Here is a 24,275-nt window from a genome sequence, read left to right on the forward strand (position 1 = left end):
GCTCCCTTGCCCTTCACAGCCTCTCTAACTTGGCTGGTTAGCCATGCGGGCACCCTCCTGGATTTAGTGGAACCCTTCTTTCTTTGCCGTATACACCTCTGCTGGGCCTCTATTACTGTTGTTTTAAGCAGCCTCCATGCACTCTGGAGAGATTGGACTCTTTTTACCCTCCCTTTCAACCTCCTTCTAACCAGCCTCCTCATTTGAGGGAAGTCCGCCCGTCAGGGGTTTTTGTGAGAGATTTGCCTGGTATTCTTCCCCCAAGAAGAATTCAAGTAGAATTCTTCTACTCAGAAGTCAGTCCCAGTATAGTCGATGGGGCTTCCTCCCAGGGAAGCGTGGCTTGCACTGCAGCCTGATTCAGCCGGCTGGCAGAGGGAAAGCAAGGGCGAGCGGCGGGGCCTGCTGAGTCACCCGAGCGCGCTCTCCACGTAGCGGCCCCTCTCCTCTCCCCTCCCGAGCCTGGCCCTCGGCAGCGGATGCGAGACCCGCCTGCTGCTTTCGCTTTCGGGAGCAGGGATGCGGCGCGCGGGCTGGCCTGCCGCGCTGCACAGGAGGCCGAGAGCGAGGGGGAAGGCGCGAGTGGAGCGCGCGCCGCGCTGGCAGGTGAGCTGGGGGTGGGCGCGCGGAGCGAGCGCGGGCCGGAGGGCTTGGCGGAGCTGCCTTTGCGCCCTGCTCGGCGCGCGCTCAGGGACAGGCCCGCGCCTTGCCGAGGCGTCCTCCGCATTCCTCCCCAACCGGCCCTCGCCCGGTGGCTCCTCGCATGCGCAGGGAGGCTCTGCGCAGGCCAGGGCATCATTGGGACCAGCGGGGAACATGGTCCTGAGTGCCCCCAAAGACGGGGGGGGGGAGCTGGCTCATCCTGTTTCAGCCCAAGCCTATGCAGGTCTACTTGGAAGTAAGCCCCATTGTCTTCAATAGAGCTTCCTCTCAGGAATATGTGCATTGGATTGCAGTCTTAAACCCCCTGATGCAGTGTTTCTCAAACTGTGGGTCGAGCCCATTTCAGGTGGGTCCCCATTCATTTCAATATTTTATTTTTAACATATTAGACTTGATGTTGCCAAGGTATGTGACTGCATCAAGAGGGACGGGCTTCACTTGAACCAGACTGCTGGCGCATAACATTAAAAAGGTGGCAGAGCAGCTTTTAAACTGATCCCTGGGGGAAGGCCGACATCCAGTTCGGGACTCCTCATCCCATCTCATATGGGACGAGGATGGGGAGGTTAGAGAACAACAAGACAAAGGCAGGGTAGGAGAAGAAATTGGGAAAGGTAGCGTGATGGGATGTGATAGACGGTTTGGCACAATGAGAGGATGCGGGGACAAAGGAGTGAATAAGCAGCCCATCCTGGGGCATTCTGTGTACAAATGCTTTTATGCAAATGCCCAAAGTCTCTGAGCAAAGATGGGAGAACTGGAATGTCTGGTGACTAGGGAAAACATTGACATAGTGGGCATAATGGAAACCTGGTGGAATGCAGAAAATCAGTGGGATACCGCAATCCCGGGCTACAGGAGGGACGGGGGGGCGGGCGTGTTGGAGGTGGGGTGGCCGATTATGTTAAGGAAGGGATAGAATCCAACAAAGTAGAGATTGAAGGCAGGTCAGACTCCACCATAGAATCTCTGTGGGTTAAATTACCAGGCCTCAGGAGCGATGTAATACTGGGGGTGTACTATTGTCCTCCACACCAGAAACCGGAAGGGGACCTTGAAATGAGGAAACACATGAGGGAGGTGACAAGGAGGGACAGGGTTGCAATCATGGGGGACTTCAATTATCCTCATATAGACTGGGTCAATTTGTGTTCTGATCACGAAAAGGAGAGCGAATTCCTTGACTTGTTAAATGACTGTGCCTTAGAGCAGCTAGTCGTGGAGCCCACCAGAGGACAGTTGACTCTGGATTTAATATTGTGCAGTACTCAGGATCTGGTTAGAGATGTCAATGTTACAGAGCCATTGGGGAACAGTGATCATGCTGTGATCCGTTTCGACATGCACGTCGGGGGAAGAAATCTCTCACAAAAACCCTTGACTTCCGACGAGCAGACTTCCCTCAAATGAGGAGGCTGGTTAGAAGGAGGTTGAAAGGGAAGGTTAAAAGAATCCAATCTCTCCAGAGTAATAGAAAACAACAGTAATAGAGGCCCAGCGGAAGTGTATACCGCAAAGGAAGAAGGGCTCCACTAAGTCCAAGAGGGTGCCCGCATGGCTAACCAGCCAAGTTAGAGAGGCCGTAAAGGGCAAGGAAGCTTCCTTCCGTAAATGGAAGTCTTGCCCTAATGAAGAGAATAAAAAGGAACATAAACTGTGGCAAAAGAAATGTAAGAAGGTGATACGGGAGGCCAAGTGAGACTATGAGGAACACGTGGCCAGCAACATTAAGGGGAATAATAAAAACTTCTTCAAATATGTTAGAAGCAGGAAACCTGCCAGAGGTTGGCCCTCTGGATGGTGAGGGAGGGAAAGGGGAGATAAAAGGAGACTTAGAGGTTGCAGAAAAATTAAATGAGTTCTTTGTATCTGTCTTCATGGCAGAAGATCTCAGGCAAATACCGCTGCCCGAATGGCCCCTCCTGACCAAGGAATTAAGTCAGATAGAGGTTGAAAGAGAAGATGTTTCAGATGTAATTGATAAATTAAAGATCAATAAGTCACCGGGCCCGGATGGCATCCACCCAAGCGTTATTAAGGAATTAAAGAATGAAGTTGCTGATCTCTTGTCTAAAAGATTCAACTTATCCCTCAAAATGACCACAATGCCAGAGGATTGGAGGATAGCAAATGTAATACCAATCTTTAAAAAGGGAAAGAGGGGGGACCCGGGAAACTATAGGCCAGTCAGCCTAACATCTATACCGGGTAAGATGGTGGAATGCCTTATCAAAGATAGAATCTCAAAACACATAGATGAACAGGCCTTGCTGAGGGAGAGTCAGCATGGCTTCTGTAAGGGTAAGTCTTGCCTCACAAACCTTTTAGAATTCTTTGAAAAGTTCAACAGGCATGTGGATGCGGGAGAACCCGTGGACATTATATATATGGACTTTCAGAAGGCATTCGACACAGTCCCTCACCAAAGGCTACTGAAAAAACTCCACAGTTAGGGAATTAGAGGACAGGTCCACTCATGGATTGAGACCTGGTTGAAGACCAGGAAACAGAGAGTGGGTGTCAATGGGCGATTTTCACAATGGAGAGGGGTGAAAAACGGTGTGCCTCAAGGATCTGTCCTGGGACCGGTGCTTTTCAACCTCTTCATAAATGACCTGGGGACAGGGTTGAGCAGTGAGGTAGTTAAGTTTGTAGATGACACCAAACATTTCCGAGTGGTGAAGACCAGAAGTGATTGTCTGGAGCTCTAGAAGGATCTCTCCAAACTGGCAGAATGGGCAGCAAAATGGCAGATGCGTTTCAATATAAGTAAGTGTAAGGTCATGCACATTGGGGCAAAAAAATCAAAACTTCACATATAGGCTGATGGGTTCTTAGCTGTCTGACAGGAGAGAAATTTTGGGGTGGTGGTGGACAGGTCGATGAAAGTGTTGACCCAATATGTGGCAGCAGTAAAGAAGGCCAATTCTATGCTAGAAAAGGTATTGAGAAAAAAATGGCTAATATTATAATGCCATTGTACAAATAGATGGTAAGGCCACACCTGGAGTATTGTGTCCAGTTCTGGTCACCGCATCTCAAAAAGGACATAGTGGAAATGGAAAAGGTGCAAAAGAGAGCGACTAAGATGATTACGGGGCTGGGACAGCTTCCTTATGAGGAAAGGCTACAGCATTTGGGCCTCTTCAGCCTAGAAAGGAGGCGCCTGAAGGGGGACATGACTGAGACATACAAAATTATGCATGGAAAGGATAAAGTGGATAGAGAGATGCTCTTTACACTCTCACATAACACCAGAACCAGGGGACATCCACTAAAATTGAGTGTTGGGAAGGTTAGGACAGACAAAAGAAAATATTTCTTTACTCAGCGTGTGGTCGGTCTGTGGAACTCCTTGCCGCAGGATGTGGTGATGACATCTGACCTGGATGCCTTTAAAAGGGGACTGGACAAGTTTCTGGAGGAAAAATCCATTATGGGTTACAAGCCATGATGTGTATGTGCAACCTCCTGATTTTAGAAATGGGCTATGTCCGAATGCCAATGCAAGGGAGGGAACCAGGATGCAGGTCTCTTGTTATCTGGTGTGCTCCCTGGGACATTTGGTGGACCGCTGTGAGATACAGGAAGCTGGACTAGATGGGCCTATGGCCTGATCCAGTGGGGCTTATGTTCTTATCTGGGGAATTGTTACAGATCTGTACTTTGAGCAGGCTACTATGTATATGCTTTCAGCAATGATAGTAAATGGGACTTAATCCTGGGTAAGTGTGGGTAGGACACCAGCCCAGGACTGTTAAAAATTTTCCTGCTTGATGATGCCACTTCTGGTTATGACATCTCTTCCGCTGGGTCCCGACAGATTCTCATTCTAAAAAGTCAGTCCCAGTGCTAAAGGTTTGAGAACCACAATTTCTTTTATCTCTGTGGGCTTGGTGTCTCTAACGCTGCTGAGGGTCAAGCTGAATGAAAGAGGGCCGGGTGCATTGCTTTCGCTCCTAGGAAGAAGCCACTGGCCAGCTATACAGTTGCTGTGTCTTTGCAGAGTGTGGCAGGGGACATCCACTAAAACTGAGTGTTGGGAGAGTTAGGACAGACAAAAGAAATGAAGAAGCCACAGCATGTGGTGAGGGCATCTGGCTTAGATGCCTTTAAAAGGGGATTGGACAAGTTTCTGGAGGAAAAATCCATTACGGGTTACAAGCCATAATGGGTATGTGCAACCTCCTGATTTTAGAAATGGGCTACGTCAGAATGCCAGATGCAAGGGAGGGCACCAGGATGCAGGTCATGTCTTGTGTACTCCTTGAGACATTTGGTGGGCCACTGTGAGATACAGGAAGCTGGACTAGATGGGCCTATGGCCTGATCCAGCAGGGCTGTTTTTATGTTCTTAGCTTCCAAGGGTTCTCCTTGCAGAGCCACTTACAACTTTTTAAAAATTATGCTTATGGTTCTTAATGCACAGTCCACCAGAGGTCAGTGGCTGGATTTGGCCTGTTGAGTATCGGCTCTTCCCAAGGACCTAGGACAGTCTTTCTCAAACTGTGGGTCGGGACCCACTAGGTGGGTCCCCCATTCATTTCAATATTTAATTTTTAATATATTAGATGATGCTACCATGGCATGTGACTACATTGGGGAAATGTTACAGATCTGTACTTTTAACAGGCTACTCTGTATTGTATTGGCAACCTTCAGTCTCGAAAGACTATGGTATCGTGCTCTGAAAGGTGGTTCTGGCACAGCGTCTAGTGTGGCTGAAAAGGCCAATTCGGGAGTGACAATCCCTTCCACACCGGGAGCAAGTGCAGTCTGTCCCTGGTCTGTCTCCCTGGCTATGGGCCTTCCTTCTTTGCCTCTTAGCCTCAGACTGTTGGCAAAGTGTCTCTTCAAACTGGGAAAGGCCATGCTGCACAGCCTGCCTCCAAGCGGGCCGCTCAGAGGCCAGGGTTTCCCACTTGTTGAGGTCCATCCCTAAGGCCTTCAGATCCCTCTTGCAGATGTCCTTGTATCGCAGCTGTGGTCTACCTGTAGGGCGCTTTCCTTGCACGAGTTCTCCATAGAGGAGATCCTTTGGGATCCGGCCATCATCCATTCTCACAACATGACCGAGCCAACGCAGGCGTCTCTGTTTCAGCTTTTGTTTCAGGCGTCTTCTGTTTCAGCTACTCTGTATATGCTTTTAACAATGATAATAAATGGGACTTAATCCTGGATAAGTGTGGGTATCCAGGAACCTAGGATTTTTAAAAATTTCCCTGTTTGATGATGTCACTTCTGGTCATGACATCACTTCTGGTGGGTCCTGACAGATTCTCATTTTAAAAAGTGGGTCCCAGTGCTAACAGTGTGAGAACCACTGACCTAGGAAATTCACAGGCGTTTTCCTAACATGGATGCTGTTCCAAGTAAGGCTGCTTTCTGTAGTTGGAGTGTAGTGATTTCTCTGACACCAAGGATGTTGGTTTTTTCAAAGTCTTTTGCTATTGTGGTATAGTTTTTGCCTTTTTCAGCCATACATGTTTGACTTCAGTTTGCAAATCTTTATCTTTCAAGATCGTTTTCTGTTCTTTCTCTTCAATTCTCACATCTCCAGTTATAGCCACATTCACTATCCAGACCTGCTTTATTTTTATTACATTTTCACACAGTCATGTTGTTTTTGACTGGATTTTGTTTACATCCACCTATCCAGTTCTTCCCAAAGACCTAGGATAGGTAGCTATAGGTAGGATAGGTAACTATGATGATGATGAATAAGAATATTTACTTAGTTATGAATAGGTTTTTTGTTTTCAACAAAAAGTAGATCACAAAGTGGTTTAGATAGCAAAATAAATCAATCATAAATAATTCATCACCACTGCTTGTTTCTTTTTTTAATGCATCTGCAGATTTGTTAAAGGCTAGCTATACCCCTGTTTAGGCTGGGCATGATACCACTTTTCTTGTTATGAATAGCCAGAGAGGGGGGAGCCCTCAGCTGCTGTTGAACCTCCCATAGTTACTCACAGTTGCTAAAGGCACAGGAAGCACTTCTCGGAAAGGAAGTGGCAACTCACAAGAGATCTCCTTTTGTTGTCATCTCCTTGAAAATGTCAACAGACTGGTTTATTCTGGCATGGCATGAGAGGCAAGGAATTCTCATTCCTCAAAAATGACAATAAGCTTTAATATCTTCCCCTGCTGTGCCTGTTCTGGTGAAAAGGAATCATGCATTTTCAGTTCGAATCTTTGCATGCCTAAGATAACATGCTTCAGCAGGCTTCTAGAAGCACAAACTGAGCTATTTGTCTGACATTGACGTCATTCCAAGCCCCTGTTGTAGAAGTATTTAAAAGTGCATGTGGTGTTGAGTTAATTTGACGTGGCCTTCGTTATATTAGCAACTATAAAAATAAATCTTTTAAAATATTTATGAGGATGTCTTCAGCACATCTACCATTGGGAGACATTTGACATGTGGTGCACACATAGTCTAGGTAGGATATTCTCATCACTAGAAGATCCTCCAAATGGGAAGTTTATACATCCGATAGTCAAAATGAACAAAAGAAAGTCTCCCTCATAAGTCTTTCTCCAAAAAATGCCCATCAGCTTACAAAAGACAACATATGAAATAAAATATCTGCTATATAGGTTCTCAGATTGTCATAGCCGCACTCATAGTTAACAGCACTCATAGTTAAAATCTCTGGGTATACCAGCCATAAAACATAAGTTGTTTTTGAATTTTATGGGTGGTATACCCCGAGATTTTAAAATGTCTGCTGTTTCCCAGCAGATAGCAAGGCAAGCCATGCAACACAATGCAGCAGTAATTAGGATTCCCCCATCACAGACTTGAGCTAGCAGTGGGTGGTTATCATGTTTTTAATGTGGGAGGGGACAACCTAGCATCTGTTCCAGTGGCTGTTGACTGGTGTATCTTCTATATCTTTTTAGATTGCCTTTTTAAATTGTGATTTGTGTGTTTTTAGACTGTGAGCCTAAAGACTGTGAGTCTTGAGACAGTGGACAATTGTTTGTTCGTTTATTACTATATAACCCACTTTGTGAACTTCGTTGATGAAAAGCATATAGAAGTATTTTTAACAATAACTAGCCTAGGTTAGCGGAGGGAGAATTTGCAGTATTGGTGGGAGAAAATGGTACAGTTAAAAACAGGATAAGCCAGACATACCAGATTGGAGGAGGCTTTCCTCTTCTCTCACAATTATCTGGTTGGGGGGTTGAGGGAGGAAGATTTCCAGTGGCAGCCCCAGCAAATTTTTCTTTGCAGATATCATTGTTACTAGAAGTAGCTGATTCACATACTTTGGGAGGTAGGACTTGTCCAAATCAAATGGGATTTTTTGTTTCCCATCACTGGGATCACTGGTTATGTTTATGGCAGACTGGCAAATTGGGCCTGTGTTGACATTGGAAAACTTAAATGGCATTCATAAATGGAGCAATAACCTATTGAAAAGGGACATTTAGCCTGTTCTCTGTGCACCATGGCCAAAACTAAACTCCCCTGTTTATACTGAAAGGGAAGCTTTCACTGGTGTCAAGGGAGCTGCACCTTCTGGGCTAATATCAGCTTTACAAGGTGTGTGATTTTCATTGTGCACCAGGAAGAAAGTCTGATCCTACCTCCAGTGGTTCCTAATTAACTAAAAACAACGCCATACTCTCCAAAATCCATGACCAAACCATAGATTTGCCACAGTGAACTGGTTGTATGAATGGATTTCCCACATTGCCTCCCCTCTTCTCCTAAAATCTCACCAAAATGTTAATCAGTGCCAAGTCAGAGGCATGGTCACTCTCTGCTTTTCTCACCTGTGCAGGGCCAGCTCCCAGCCCTTTTGGAAAACCTCCCCATTCACAGTTAGCTCCCTGTCATCCCTGCACTATGTAAAGAGCCTGTCCCAGCTATTCAAAGAGGGAACTGGACATATGAATAATCTTCAATGCAGTTTGCAAGTAGGGAACCCAGCTGTGGTGGTAGGTAAAAAGTTGTAGGGTGAGCACCTAGCAAGTGACATCCACTTATAGCTCATTGTGTTCTGAAACTGGGTTAAAGTTGGGATGGTTGATCATTGTTTTTCAACAAAAGTAGTTCACAAGTCCAAGGGGAACCAGACAGAAAGATGCTATCTTGGAGAAACTACCTCCAGGATAATAGAGAGCTCCCAAATCTCTGCAAGTTCCCTTCAAACTTGTAGAGCAGGGGTGCCCAAACCCTGGTGCCACTTGCGGCCCTTGAGGACTTCCAATGCAGTCCTCAGGGAGCCTCCAGTCTCCAATGAGCCTCTGACCCTCTGAAGACTTGTTGGAGCCTGCACTGGCCCGACACAACTGCTTTCAGTGTGGGCGACTGTTTGACCTCTCACATGAGCTGTGGGATGAGGGCTCCCTCCACTGCTTACTGTTTCACATCTGTGATGCAGTAGTGGCAGTAAAGGAAAGGCCAGCCTTGCTTTGTGCAAGGCCTTTTATAGGCCTTGAGCTATTGCAAGATCTTTATTCAATCATATAAGTTCCACCTCTAGTATAGTAAACTTCTGTAAATTTATTCAAATTTTAAATGTAACTTAATTCTTTTTATCCCTGGCCCCCGACACAGTGTCAGAGAGATGATATGGCCCTCCTGCCAAAAACTTTGGACACCCCTGCTGTAGAGTAACAACCATTTGTTTGTTCAACTGCTTTGTGAACTCCTTTTGTTGAAAAGCAGCATATATATATTCTTGATAATATGTAATAAGAAGAAGAATTATTGATAATGACAAAGGCAGGTGGTCTGGGAATACAAGGCAAACTAGCTGCCTCCTGAGGAAAGTGACACTAGGCAGGTAAACAGTAAAAGAAAGGCAACTTATTGAACAGGGGTTAAAATTCCCAAACTAGATAGAAGAATAAAAAGGAGAGAATCAGACGCTTTCAAGGCTGAAGCAAATGTGGAAATAGCAAGAGGAAAAAGGATTTGGGCAAAAGGGTGGCACAGGTTAAAAGGGGAGCTGAAAATAAAACAAAAGACTAATGTGGCTTACTGGGTACTTTCCCTACACTAGGTGCAGGATTGTGATTCTTAAACCTACACCTAGTTGAGCAGGTGGGCCACGCTTGCCCATGCACCCATCTCTTGGATGAGTGACCAGGCCGAATGTGCAAAGGGGTGTGTGTGTGACCCTGCACTCAAGTCACCACAGTATCCAGTCCCACAGGTGAAACCTGTTTAATGCCCACAAGGTCACAAACCTGTTTAATGCCCACAATGCCCACAAGGTCTTGAGTGCTTGACGTTCCTCCTTTTGGGGACAGTGGTCCAGTTAGCTGGCTGAAAGCCAAGTTCTTTGCTGAAGTCATTTAAGAGGAAGTCAGATGAGAGGAAGAAGAACAATCAGCCACAGCAACACTAAAGCAACCCTGGTTCCTGCATCTGAGTGACTCCACAGCCGCCTCTGAAATAAGAAGATCCAAAACAGGAGAGTCAAGAAAAGGAGAGGAACCAGGGATTTTCATCACAGTAGCCCAGTCTGCTGATTGCAAGTGTGGTTCCCCTGGTCTTTGACTTTTCCTTTTGTTTTGAATAGGCTACTTTTAGAGGTTGAGAACACTTCAAGTTCATATAAAACTCATGCATTTGTGTTTTATGTTTTGGTGCAGCTTTATGTTAAGCCATTTCTGCCCAACGTTGCATATACGCAACAGGAATAAAATGTATAATACACCTGTGGGCTGGGCTGAAATTGGATAAAGGGTCAAACAATATCTTTTGTGAAGCAGCAGTTGTTTGTTTATGTATGTCAAACAATGGGTGGGCGAACGGAGCAGAACCGCACTTAACTTTGCCACACTGTTCTCCCAGCCACACTAGCTCACTTCTTTTGTTAATGGAAATGGGGTGACAGTGTGTGCAAAGGTAAGGCAGAGGAGGAGATGTATTTGGCTCCCCTCACCTCTCTATCTTTTGATATAATATCATACCCCACCCCTTGCCTTACTGAAGCTACAAAAAATGCATTGTGATTTAAAGATAATAATGATCCTGAGTAGTTGTCTCAGAACAATTGTATTTGGAATGCTCACAGATGCAGAAGTAATTCGGGCACTTGATCAGCAGATCCTGCAATCCTGATCATCAGAAGGACATGGTTTTAAACTATAATGGCACTTTTCGTGGGACCATTGTGTTTCTGCAAACTTGGTGAGTTAAGTCGAGTTAAAAATCTCAAGTTGATTTGTAAGAATTCTTTATCCCTAACATTTCTAATCCTTAATTTCAGATAAAAATCATGACTTTCTTGTTGTAGGGCACAGCTTTACATTGAAATTTTTTTATTTTGAATTGATAAAAAATGTTTTGTATGTCATGTTTGACCCATCCTCTTACAAAAGGTATGCTTTTAAGGAACCAGCAGAGAATGGAACTGAAGAGTCTACACTCCTTTCAGTTAGGGCTGTTAGCCTGCCAGGCATCTTCCCATTCAGTTAGGAGAAGGGCTTACTGGGTGCAGATGAAGATACAAGGAAAGAAAAAAGAGGAAAGAGGAATTGTGGAACAGATGGGGGATGAGTGGGAGAAATAGTGTACCATCTGACAGAAAATATCAGTGCAGGAAAACATGGTGTTGGGTATCAACTTGCCCAGCATTGGTGGCCACGAACCTTGAGGCAGCAAAAGAATTACGTAATGAAAGAAATGTTCTTTGGTGTATGTATTTTTATGTGAGCCACCTTTGTGATCCTTCTCTGGGACCAAAAGGTGGCATAAAAATACTTACATAAATTAAATATCTATTATAATAGGGAGCTGGGTAATTTTGCTCAACTCTGCTGAACCATTGAGAGTATCGGCAATCAGTACAGTTGACTTTCCTTGCATCTTTTGAAGCAAGATCTCCAGGCGTCTGAATCTGCATGCCCCTGCACCTCCTCAGTCCCTGTCCCCCCAGTGCCATTGCTGCATGGGCACACACACCTCCTATGGATGTGGGTGAGGAAAAATTTGCAGGCACCTGCTCCTGTCCCTTTACTTATCAGGACCACAATCTGCAGCCTTCCTGGCACATGCAGCTTCTGTTGGAAGCAGTGCAGTCTGGGTTCCAAGCGTGCACTACTTCAGCTCATATCATATAGCAGCAGCATGGGCCAGGCAGACTACAGATAGTGCCCCAAACTAAAGAGAAGGGGATTGGGCAAGTATTCCTATGTACTTGGTGCTCCAGAAGCACCAGTAGGTGAGGAAAGGTGATCTGGAGTGTGATGTCTCTTTTTCCCCTTCTTCCAGCTGACTGGAAGGAAAACAAAAAAAAAGCTCTTTTCCTCCTTGTTTCACTCTGTCCTTGCATGAGGTTTAAGGTTACAGAATACATCCCTTTAAATTGAAAATGCCAGTGAGTATTGCGTGAAGAGAGTAATGAAACTCCTACATGCAGTATTTGAAGTTTATAGGATGTGTTCTCCTTAAACACTAAACCCCACATGAGGATGGAGAACAGGGCGGGAAGGGAGTGATCAAGTTCCTGCTTGTATTTAGCAAGTGGGAAGAGCATCAATGTGGCTTGTGTTCTCAGTGGGCTGGAGGGAGGCAGCAGCAGAGTCAGGGTGAAGGGCACTCCAGATTTACATCACCTTCAAATAACTGCTCTGATGCAAGCTGCATTACGTGGCTTCATGGTTTCTAGCAGTTTTTGTTTGTATTCTGCCTTTTCCATGCTGAAGCAAATGCCCAAGTATGAGTAGCTTCCTCTTCTCTGGAACTGACATCTTCATTTGCTCACTTTTTACAGAGCACTCTGGCAATGTTGTGGTCAATTTGCTGCTTTCCTATATTTTCTGTGCTGCCCTCCTTTGTTTTGTGAGATCTAAATTGAGGCAAACCCTCCTTTTTTTCTTTTTTGCTGCAAGAAAATGCAATTGCAGCACCAGCTTGTTTAGTGTGGTTAGACAAAGCACTCTTAAGGCTTTCAGTGCATTGAATGGAACACTTCCTGTTCACAGGTTCAGCCCATTTTGTTGCTTTTTGATAAGAGAGTTTCGATGTTAGAGGCATGAAACAAAACACACACAGAGAAAATCAGTACTGACACCTTTCCCTGCCCCCATGGCAACAAATTCTGGGGCAATTGACTTTATTTAAGGCACAATTAAGAGACTATATATAATTAATCTCCTACCCATGCTTATCAGGAAGCAATATAACTAGCTGTTGTTGTTGTAACCTTTATTGGCATATACATACATCAAAACAATATACGAATAAAATTCAAATTTATATAAGAACAGAATCTGACTCCATAATTCATAAATGCATGTCACCCACAGGATAAATCCAATAGTCAATAGTGCCCCCATCAGCTGATCTCATACAGGGCTAAGCTTCCAGTCTCATTTCCTGCGTACTTATGACTGTGGCGACAAAACAAGAGATGCTGATAAGAGTTTCTCCCTTCTCTACTGACAAAAGTGCTTGTAGCACACCTGCCTCTGCCCATCCCTGGAAGCGCGCTAGGATGGGCATAAGATGTTTCTGACGTTGGGTCTTATGCAAGGGACAAAAGGATATGTTCAACTGACTCCACGTGGTTCAGATCACAAGGACAGAGCCTTGTGATATAACTAGCTAAACCTGCAAGGACAAAACTTTTAATTCACCTAGCTGAAACTTTTGCTAAACAGGTTATTTGTGAGTACACATCATAGGTGGATACTGATTAGGAGGATGTGGGTGGATTATATAATGCTACTATTGATACACATAATACGGTTTTCAGAGGTAACGTGATTTGAGCAGAAGTGGCTTTCAGGTAGTTCTGTGGGCCATTCTAAGGCCCATGGAGGCCAATAGACTGGGTCTCCGGCCCAGCACAACCCGGAAGAGGCCTCTCAAGATGCCCAGTAAGTAATTCTGGCCATCAGCATTGCGACCCACTGTGGAGGACAAGGTGGGTCACGGAACTGGAAAGATTAGGAACCACTGCTGTAGTGAAACAGTGGTAAAGAAAGTTGTGTCATGGTAGCTATTACAGTACAGTGAAACTGCAGCTATTGAAAGAAAAAAGAAAGATGGAAATGCAAGCTCACATTTAATATCATGTGCAGCGAACCCTTGATTTAACAGACTAATGGGGCTGCTTGTTACTGCTGAGAGCCCTGTTAAAACTGAATGCAATTATATCCATGTGAGTCTGACCTGCGGATTCAGGGACCCATGAATAATGAAATCCACTGGTCCTGAATCTGTGGGTACAGCAGACCCACTGTAGCTTAAGTCACAACCAGGCCATGAGGCTGCAATACTACAATTTAGGCACACATCAATGGGATAACAATTTGCATGCATTGTCAGAGCTGTCTTTCATACAGCTGCTTTTATCCCTGAGTAGGCAAGCCAAAATGCCTGTTCACCTGTGTGAGTGGCTGCAGTAGACTAGAAACTTCAGTGGCATCTTCAGCTGTGTTCGCAGTTCTCCATTGCCAACACATCACAGCTTTTTAGGATTGTAGTCAGCCTCTAAGGCACCACAACACTTCCAGCCTCTTGTCACCTAACGGAAGGAATGATACTAGTAAACATTTCTTTTGGTGAGACACCAATAGCAGAAGTGATTATGAGGCTTTGGGAGAGTAACCAGAATAGGCCATATTTATTTTTGCTTTAAGGAAGAGCTAGCCACATGGACAGGTCTGACACTTTGCTTCCAGTTGTATTTGTGGCATTCTGCCTGCACCTGCAGTTTACCCTTTCTCTGTGGTCCAAATAGAATGATGGGGAAAAGAGAAGTAATTGGATCAGACTGTCCTACCACATCTTACAACATCCACACCTTTGTTTTTGTGGTCATTGTGCTTCCTCTGTATAGGCATGCTGTGAAGGGAAGTGTATTGTTTTGTTGTCTTTGGATATGGAGAACTGAAGGCAGGAAAATACTGTATAAATTTTATGCTTCCTGTGCTGTCTTACAGATAATAAACAGAAATCGTTGTTTTAACTCTGGCTATAAAGACATAAAAAACTGAGGTCATTTTACTAAAATGCACGTATATTTGTTCTCTGTTGGACTGAAATTCTCCTTTCTTCAGGAATTCTCACATTGTTTGACCACTCCCTGAGAATTTTATTTTTATTATTTATGGCCCAATCCTGTGCACAGGTGGGAAGATGCCAGTGGAAGTGGCGTTCCACCACCAAGCGCAGTGAGATTGCCAGAGCACTGGCTTGCAGCCGTGTACATAGGCCGGTGGAGAGATCACCGCCTGCCAGTGCCTGTGGGGGTGGGTGGTGGGAGGAACAGGGGTGGGGAGGAAGCAGGAGGGGTGGATCAGGTGGCATTGGCACATGCCTGATCTTATCCCCTCTTGTAAAACTCTCTGCCCCTTTTCCCTCTTCAGACATGCACCACCAAAATAGGTGGCATGTGTCCAAGGAGACCTCTATGTGGTGCCAAGACTTATTGGAGATAAATAAAAGTAATTTACTTTTATTTACTTTTTAATTTTTAAAATAAAATGTATTTGGGCTGTAGGTTGTTTATTTTATATAGTGCCATCAATGTGCATGGCACTTTGCATGGAATGAAGAGACCAGGTCCCTGTTCTGAGGGCCCTGCAGTCTGGATGATGATGATGATGATGATGATGATGAACAACAGTATTTATATACTGCTTTTCAACAAAAGTTCACAAAGCAGTTTACAGAGAAACAACTAACAGCTCCCTGTCCCAAAAGGCCTTACAATCTAAAAGATGCCAAAGAGCACCAGCAGACAACCAAGAGAAAAGACACTGCTGGGATGAGGAGGGCCAGTTTACTCTCCCCCTGCTAAATAAAAGAGGAGCGCCCACTTGGAAAAAGTGCCTCTTACCCAGTTAGCAAGGTATTGATCTAAGGGAGACGACAGAGGAGGACAAGAGAGATGAAGGCAGGGGAAATAAGGGAAGCGTATCCAGTTGTTTTAGTTATACATACTTAAGCTTAGTTACAGTAGGGAATGGGTCCCAAGGCCTGGTGCTGAAGACTTCATGGAAAAGGTGTGTTTTGAGAAGGAATTTGGAGAAAGTAAGTGAGGAAGTATCACACAGGTGTTCCAGAAAGCAACACACCCACTTTGTTTGAAACACTGAACACAGAGAGGAAGTGGCTTTTTAGAACAGCAGCTGTCATTCCAGACCTACTCAAAAACAGCAGAACAGACAAAGCCAAGAAGCTATTGAGGAAGGAACTTATGACTTTCTGCAGCTGGGTGATGGCCTCTTGTTCCCCTTTCCCTGTGTTAGGAAACAGTACACTTCTCCTTCTACAATGAAATGACGCATTCCAGACACATTCACATTGAGCTACCTTTTAATGCTGTGTGTAGATTTGAAGTTGTCCTGGTTGTTACTCTGGAGTAGAGAGAAGGAATTACCTTGGACTCAGAAGTACCGAAGGAAATTTATTGAATGCCTTAAAACAGTGGTTCTCATACTTTTAGCACTGGGACCCATTTTTTAGAATGAGAATCTGTCAGGACCCACCAGTAGTGATGTCATACTGAAAGTGATAACATCAGGCAGGAAAATTTTTAACAATCCTAGGCTGCAATCCTACCCACGCATACCCAGGAGTAAGCCCCATTGGCTATTATTGTTAAAAGCATATACAGAGTAGGCTGTAAAAAATATAGATCTGTAACAGTTCCCCAAATGCAGTCACATACCATAGTAGCTAATATATTAAAAATAACTGAAATGAATGGGGACCCACCTGAAATTGGCTCATGACCTACCTAGTGCATCTCGACCCACAGTTTGAGAAACACTGCCTTAAAATGTAAGGGGAAAGACCAGATATAAGTATTTTAAATAAATAAAATAGTCTGGAGAAGAGCTGAAGGGTAGAAGCTAGCCAGATAAGAGGAAGTAAGCAAATGGGAAGTAAGAATGTTAGTAGGGTGAGAGCATGGGAACCAAACCCATGAGCACAGCCTGTTGTTTTAGTTAAAGTAGGAACGTGACCATAGGCATTTATAGGATAGCCAAGGTCAGCAGGATGCAGATACTGTGTTTTACCGAAAATAAGACACTGTCTTATATTTTTTTGGTTCAAAAAAACACACTAGGTCTTATTTTCAGGGTAGGTCTTATTTTTTTTTAATGTACAACAATCTACCGTCATTCATGTACAACAGTCTACATTTATTCGTGTACAAAAATATACCGTACAAAAATATCCCCTCAGCACCCAGTAGGATGCCTGCCTGCCTACTCAGAAGTCAGTCCCTTTATAGTTAATGGGACTTACTCCCTAGAAAATGTGGAGAACCTCAGAGCGGGGGGGGGGCGGTTGGCAGGGTTGCCTCGCTTGCTGCTTCCCACCTCAGCTCCTCCTCAGCGTCCTCTGCCCAAGGCAGAACCCCCTCCTCAGTCTAGGCTGGGCACCACAAGGGTCTCTGGGGGCTATGCCTGCCTGTAGGGAGCTCCATCTCTCTCTCTCACACACACACACCCAGTGTCCTGATCAGCATCCAACAGCCCCCCCCCCACCAACACACTTCTTCCTCCCTCTCTAAACACAAACAAGCACTGACACGCTCTGCTCTGCTCCCCACGAGCCTCTCTTGCCAAAGTGGGCTTCAGGGGGCAGCATGTTGAGCAGGACAGGTGGAGGAAATCACGGAGGGAATGAGGGCTGGCAGGTGCATGAAAGGGAGACTCCAAGGAGGTCTGTGCCCTTGCCAGCGTCTCAGCTGCAGGAGGGGGAGAGGGCCAGCTCCTCATGCCTGCCGAGACCTGTGGTTCTTGAGCTCTGCCGGAAGCGATGAGCTAGACTACCTTCCATCTCGGCTGCAGGGAGGGGCAACATGCAGTTTCGCCCCTCTCGGTGACTGTTGCCCCTCCTCCCTCCAGAGTGCCTGGTACTGGCAGGGCTGCTGGCAGCAGCCCAAATGTTGCGCACAGGTGCTGTTGCCTGCAAGTTGTTGCCCCCTCAGCCACATTGTAGCCCTCACCCACCCTGTAGTCCAGTGCACCTGCTACCCCCTGCACCCCTCTAGCTACGCTACTGCACAGTAGGTCTTATTTTCAGGGTAGGTCTTATTTTCGGGGAAACACGGTAGTAGCTGACTAGGTATGATGGAGTATGATAAAAGGTATTAGAACCAAGGTTGTTGTGAGGATAGTGTGGGTCAGGAGAACCATCCATGCTGCTCTAAGCCTCCCTTAGAGGAAGGATGGGATGAAATGTAGGGGAGTAAATGGGAGTAAATAAGTAAAATAGCTGACAAAATAGTATTTGACCAGTCTTCTAAAGGCGTTTAACAAGGAAGATGTCAACAAGATGTTACCAACTCTTAAGACTGCTGGTTGAAGATAAGCAAGTTCTAATGAACTATGCATATGTACATTAAGTAGATAATCCAGCTAGATAGATCTGCTTGCAGGAGCACCTGCCCATTCTGCATTGCCAGTCCACATTCTTGTAAGACTAATCATGTCAGAAAGTTAGGTCACAGCATCTGTTTCCACTGGAATGTTTCAGTATTAACAACCTTATCTCTCTCAAAGTAGATAAAGAGAGAGTTCAAGGGAAAGGTAGCAATGCAGAAGAAAGGCATACCCAGAAGAAGAGCAGCTACAAAGCCTTGTCAGTTTAGACTAGTATGCCACTGTTTTATAGTGTGTGGATTCTGCTTTTTGCCTCATCATAAAATGCTAAACGCTAGCCATAATAGAGAAGAATTTAATTCAAAAATGTTTCTAGTTCTCAGCGCAGTACACTGTGGAATAGGCTTCCACAGTGCAGTGGCCGCTGCACCAGCCTAGAGTGTTGCAAGCGTGCCTTAAAGCGCATTTGTGACTACTTAAAAGCCAGCAGCACCGGCAGAAAGGCCTGCACCAGCCCGTTGGCGCTGCATCCTGACCAACGGTCACTTGTGGAGGTGACTGTGCCAAGTGGCACAGGGTTGGGGGGAGGGTGGTAGGAGGGCAGGACCAAGGCGAGAAAGGGATCTTTTGGGGTGGGAGGAAGGCAAGGAATGAGCAGTTCAGGTCCAGGAGGGGTTGCGTATGATAGAGCAGGCCTCCACTGTATCCTAACCACAGTTCCAGGCCTGAAAGCCCTACAGGGGACAGCTTGGATTTTAGCCAGAAATTTAGCTGGCACAGATGTGAGTAGCCCCATTGGGCAGGCTAATACAGCATTACCCAGGGTAAGGGGGAAAATCTCCCCTTATCTTGAGGAGATTGCCAGCCTGTTCCTAACCTGCACTGGATACAGTGTAGGCCACTTGACTCAGCTGTGCCAGCGCAGGATTGGGCCTGACAGTTTCCTAAATAAATATACAAAGATATATAAATGTAAAATGCATAATGTGGATTGCAGATTACCTGAGAATAAGCCCACTTACCCAAGAATAAGCTGCATGGAATACAATGGAACTTACAGCCCAGTTCTAAGGAGTGTTCCACTGGCATTGACTGCTGTAAAGCAGTCAGTGCCAGCTGAAAAAGGAACTCTGGTGGGGTGCTCAGTAGCCTGCTGCCAGAATGGTGGCAGGGAGGCCAGAGCATTGCCACCTGTGCCAGTGGATCCCTTGCTGTCCGCTGAGGAAGGTAAGGTGTCGGGGGAGGTGGGGAGGGGTGGGGGAAGGTTGAATGGGGTGGGGTGGGGAGGGGCAAAATTGGGCAGAGAGGGGAGAAGCAGGGTGGGGAGACTGGAAGGGGTGGATCTGGTGGTAATGGTGCATGCCAGATCCTGTCTCTCTTTTCTGCAGCATCCCTGCCCTGCTTCTCTCCTCGAACTTGCACTATTTATCCCAAGAGGATTCTCTATTCAGACTGACTCTAGTGAAATTGCTAGTGCAGGTCTGCAGAGTCACATTAACACTTAAACTTGTGCCGACCCAAGGGCGACCTAGGATTGTGCCCTAAGTTTAAGATTGCACTATTAGAAAAGCCTCCCCCAATCTCATTTCTAATGCGATAGGTGAATTTGGTATTGTTTTATCTTGTATGAGCAACACTGTTCCCTAAATAACCCCACAATATGGCTACAGGATAGATTGTGCAAATTATATTTATACTCTTTTCTGATAGCAGTATATGTAGAAACTTGAATAGTATGGTAATAACTGGGTTTCAAGTGTGGGCTTGTAAAGCTTGGAAGGAGGTACAGTTTAAGTGGCCAAGACTGGAAGCATGGAGAAAACATAGAATGTAGATCTTCTCCACTACCCTGAAGACATGTGAATGTTCTCCAGAAGGTTCCCTGTCTTAACATTCATTTTCAAATTTGAACATCCTCTGTTCAAATTTAAGGACTAGCAAACATTTTTGCCCTTTGACTCTCAAATTCTAGATTCTGTTGTGCAGGAAATATATAGACCAATGAGCAACTTACAGTCAGGTATTTATATAAAAGCTTTTGCATTTGTCTGAAAAATATTTTTATTTTCATTTACAGTGTTCATCAGTACTATGGTTTCTGCTTTGTACAGTTTGCTTCGTAAGTGTGTTTGACTTACTCTGAGAAATTACTTAGAAAGATCTTCTTTGGGGATTAATATTCTTGCTATCAAGTATTGGGATGGACCCTATCAATTGGAAAAGATCCTGCAAAAGCTTTGTTTAATACCAGTGAGCACAGCTCTCATTTATTTCATTTCAGAAATGCTTGCAAATATTTACTCACAATACATGTAATTAACACATGTGTTAATCTAGTGTCATGTCCTGAGAGCACATCCCTTTGTAATCAGGGCTAATTGGGAAATTAAACTGGAGCTAGGAAAATGGGCTGTATTACCTGGGGGAGGACAGACAGCTATCACTCTGATAGAGCTAGCTCAGAAACTAGCATTTTAGTCAAATTAAAAGACTCTTAGCACATTAACTGGGACCCCTACAACCCAATCCTAAATAACTCCCTGCACAGCAATGCAGCTCCTTGTATTTGTGCTGTCAGTTTAAATTAAAGTAGTATAATATTTATTCCTAGGCTTTTATTATACAGTTGTGCATAGCTTAATGACAGGGATGCAGACCAGCACCCCTGCCATTCAGGCGAGACTTGATGCTATATGAAGCTTCCGAAGACGAAGGGAAGCTGTGCTTCCCTCACCTCTGGAGGCTTGGGGGGGATGTACAGGGACCAGCGACGGCTTCACATATGCGGCCTGTCGCTGGCTGGAACTTTGCAAAGTGACGTTCACCTGTATTTTGTTGAGGGGGTAGAGTGTGCAGATATTGCATGATAAATTGAGATTGTATTTCCTATCTTTTGCTAAGATTAGTAACTGTTCTTATTCCTCACCAGAAACATCTGCACTCAACTTGACCATGAAGTCGCAGGGCTCTGAGTTCATTTTATCATGGGCACCTAGAAATAATACTGGGACACCAACATACTATCGTGTGACGTATATTGCACTCGGGTGTGTGATTTTTCATTATTATGTATTCATAATGGTACAAAATAATTGATTTACTATATCTACCTAAATTCATGAAACAAATTATGCCTAAATAACATGCAGTAATGACCTGAATCCTGCTTTGGAAATAAAAACACTTACATAATTTACATAACATCGCATAATATGTAAATGCACAACTATAAAAATGTAAAATTGGCATTGAACTCCTCAGATGGGATGTCTAATGTCAAAAAGACTGGTGGGTGGAGAGAGGGAGGGAAAGAAACAAAAGAAAAATAGAATAGAATACAGTGGGCCCTCCTTATCCACGGGCTAGGATATTGTTATCCTCCTTATCCACGGGCTAGGATATCGTTATCCTCCTTATCCACGGGCTGCAAGCCTGCAGCCAGAAGGCCTCCCAGATGCAACAGGAAGGCACTTCTGGTCATGTGTTCTGAGGCCCATCAAACCCAGATTTAACTATCTGCAGAATTCAGTATCTGTGGGTCCTGGAACAGATCCCCCTGAATACCGAGGGTCCACTGCTGAGTGTTGAATTGACACTAGGGAGTAAGTATTTATTAGATAATAATTAAATCAGATTGAGCAGACACAGGGCGCAATCCTAACCCCTTATGTCAGTGCTTTCCAGCACTGGCATAGCAGTGTCAATGGGACATGTGCAGCATCCTGCAGTTGGGTGTCACTCACAGAGGCCTCCTCAAAGTAAGGCAATGTTTGTTCCCTTACCTCAGAACTGCACTGCCCTTATGTCAGTGCTGGAAAGCACTGACATGAGGGGTTAGGATTGCGCCCACACCCTCATTGAGCAAGGATATAATCATCTATTGATAAAGACTTTCATCTATTGATGAAGACTTAACTCAGAAATTCTTATCTGGCCACTTTCCATCAGAATTGGCTGAGGTTTGCATGTTTCAGATGGCATCTTATGTGGGTAATATGCCCCCTACTGAGTTCTGTACTTAAATTGCACTTCTTTTACATTTCTGCTAATGGACAAGGTGGAAATGGATGTCCCAATCGACCGCCCATAGTTGTCCCTCAGGCTTTCACCCAAGTCAGCCTTCCAGATACAAGCATAAGAGAGAGTCCTTGCTGCAAGAAGGAGCTGATCAATAGTAGAGGCCTGTAATTAGACTGAGACAGCAGCATCCATGTGGATTTTGAAAGAAGGAAGCACTTGCCCAGCTTGATGTGCAGTTGAGTAATGAAGTACCTAGTTTGTATAAACATTCATAAGAGAAGAATTCTAGGTTGAGCTTTTCTCAAAAGTTCCTGTAAGAGACAGTGGTCCTTTGATGAAGCAGTAATATCATGTATCTTTGCCTTTCTTCGTTATGAAAGTCCTAGTTGCCTCACACATCGAACTCCAAATGCAATACAGTCCAAATCACCAGAAAGAAACCAGTTACAAAGTGCTGCATCCAACAAGCCTAAGTAAGTCAGATTTATTTTAGAAGTTGATGCTCAGGTATATGTTTGGGTCTGTTTTTGTGATATTTCCAAATCAGAGCATCAAGTGGGTGATGTTTGGTCACTTAGTTATTATTTTCAATTTTATTTCCTTGAATCAAATAAAATAGATTACCATGAATTCAAATATTACTGCTCTGGTAATGCACTACTATTTACTTGTGTGGACTGGTATTTGTGACTCAAGGTAATGTCAGGAATAGAGGGTGAGAAAATATCAGGGCATTTCATGATGCTGCCAGACCAAGTGACACCTGGGGTGGGATGGTGTGATGGTGCTGTCACATCTGCCCTTACCTCCAGAATGGCTCCAATTTTTGAGCCAAATTGAGGCGCGGGTGGGCGGGTCCCTCAATGCCCCCAATCATCGCTCTGAACACTCTGGCAGCAAGCAATGTGTAGACCCCCCAGCGGAAAGCCCGGTAAACCTCTGGATTGCCGGGGGGGGGGCAGACTGCTCTGACAGCCCCAGCACACTATGCCACTGAGAAATTTGATTAGGTTCTTAGAGGTTTTTGCTTTTTGTTGTCCACCCTGAGCCTTTAATGTGAGGCAGGCTATAAAGCAAAATACTAACAGATAAACTCAGACCATTTTTTGCATTCAGCATGAACACAAAGCTGGGTTAGTATGATTTATTTAGATTTGAAAACTATGCCACATGAAGGGCTTCATAGCTCCTGCACCCTAAAGCATAATGTTATTTCTGCACCTTGATGCCAGCCCAAATGTTTAATATCTTCTTTAAAAATTCTGAGTACTTTTGGAAGGTTTTCATCCCATTGTGAATAAGTTTCAGTCTCATGGATGGGACCCCAGTACCTGCAGATTCTGTATCTGTGGTTTCAGTCAACCACGGATCAGGTCCGTGCCCCCCCCCACCGCACACCCACCAGAGACAAGGGGAGCAGATCTCTCCTCGCATCCAGAGGGTCTGAGCCTAGCAGAGGCTGCGCACATCCACCCGTGGCCTCTGTCTGCCTCATAATGACTGTAATAAGAAAAAAAAGTCACTTCCAGTTTTTTTAGAAAATCCGGAAGTTGCGTTTTTGTGCCTTTATAAGGCATTATGAGGTCTGAGAAAGCTGCACACGGCCTCTGCTGGGCTCAAAAGACCATCTCGAGAGGGTGAGGTAAGGCATCCCCCATATGGATTCACATATCTATGGGGGGGGTCCGGAATGGAGCCCCTGCTGATACGGGGGCACGACTATACTCACCTTTCAATGTCATGCATCGTTCTCTTCTGACATTGACTGCCGTAAAGCAGTCAGCACCAGTTGTAAAAGCATACTACTTAGTGCGCTGCTGGAAGCACCAGTGGGAAGGCCTGTGTCTTCCTGCCTGCTCCATCACTTTCTCTCACTGCTCACCAGAGCCAGTAAGTCATCAGGAGAGGTGGGTGTGGGGGAGAGTGGAATGGGAATGGGAGGGCAAAATGGTTTGGCGGGAGCGCTGATCAGGCCCGGGAGGGGGCAGGATTGGCAATGCTGGCACTACCTATATCCTATCCCCCTTTCCCGACCCAATCCCATGGTATGGAATCTGCACCAGCTATTTAGCTAGTGCAGGTCCAAGTACCCCTTCATGCCATGGAGGATTACTCTCAGGTAAGGTCACTATTTTGGTGTCGCTACATTAGTGGGGAAGGGAATGGTTAGAATTGGGCTGTAAGTTGCTTAGATCATCTCCCTACACTCCTTAAATGCCTAGGGTTTCAGACTGCAGGAAAAGATACACACACACACACACCCCACTTCC

At 45.1% G+C, this 24,275-nt stretch overlaps 1 protein-coding gene across 3 annotated transcripts in view; it reads left to right on the plus strand.

Moving 5' to 3' along the window:
• The first annotated feature begins 513 nt into the window (after window positions 1–513).
• Window positions 514–24,275, plus strand: part of IFNAR2 (interferon alpha and beta receptor subunit 2) — a 37,190-nt gene continuing 13,428 nt past the window's right edge. The window contains exons 1-5 of one of the 3 annotated variants that reach the window (XM_066620978.1): window positions 10,112–10,167; window positions 10,710–10,825; window positions 20,063–20,104; window positions 20,915–21,032; window positions 22,386–22,478. In XM_066620978.1, the coding sequence (XP_066477075.1) occupies window positions 10,786–10,825; window positions 20,063–20,104; window positions 20,915–21,032; window positions 22,386–22,478 (293 nt within the window). In that variant the 5' untranslated portion in view covers window positions 10,112–10,167; window positions 10,710–10,785. Of the gene's footprint in view, window positions 607–10,111; window positions 10,168–10,709; window positions 10,826–20,062; window positions 20,105–20,914; window positions 21,033–22,385; window positions 22,479–24,275 lie in introns of those variants that run through there. The other 2 variants (XM_066620979.1, XM_066620980.1) reach the window with 2 other exon arrangements.

Source organism: Tiliqua scincoides, chromosome 3, assembly GCF_035046505.1.
Source record: "Tiliqua scincoides isolate rTilSci1 chromosome 3, rTilSci1.hap2, whole genome shotgun sequence".
Classification (NCBI taxonomy): domain Eukaryota; kingdom Metazoa; phylum Chordata; class Lepidosauria; order Squamata; family Scincidae; genus Tiliqua; species Tiliqua scincoides.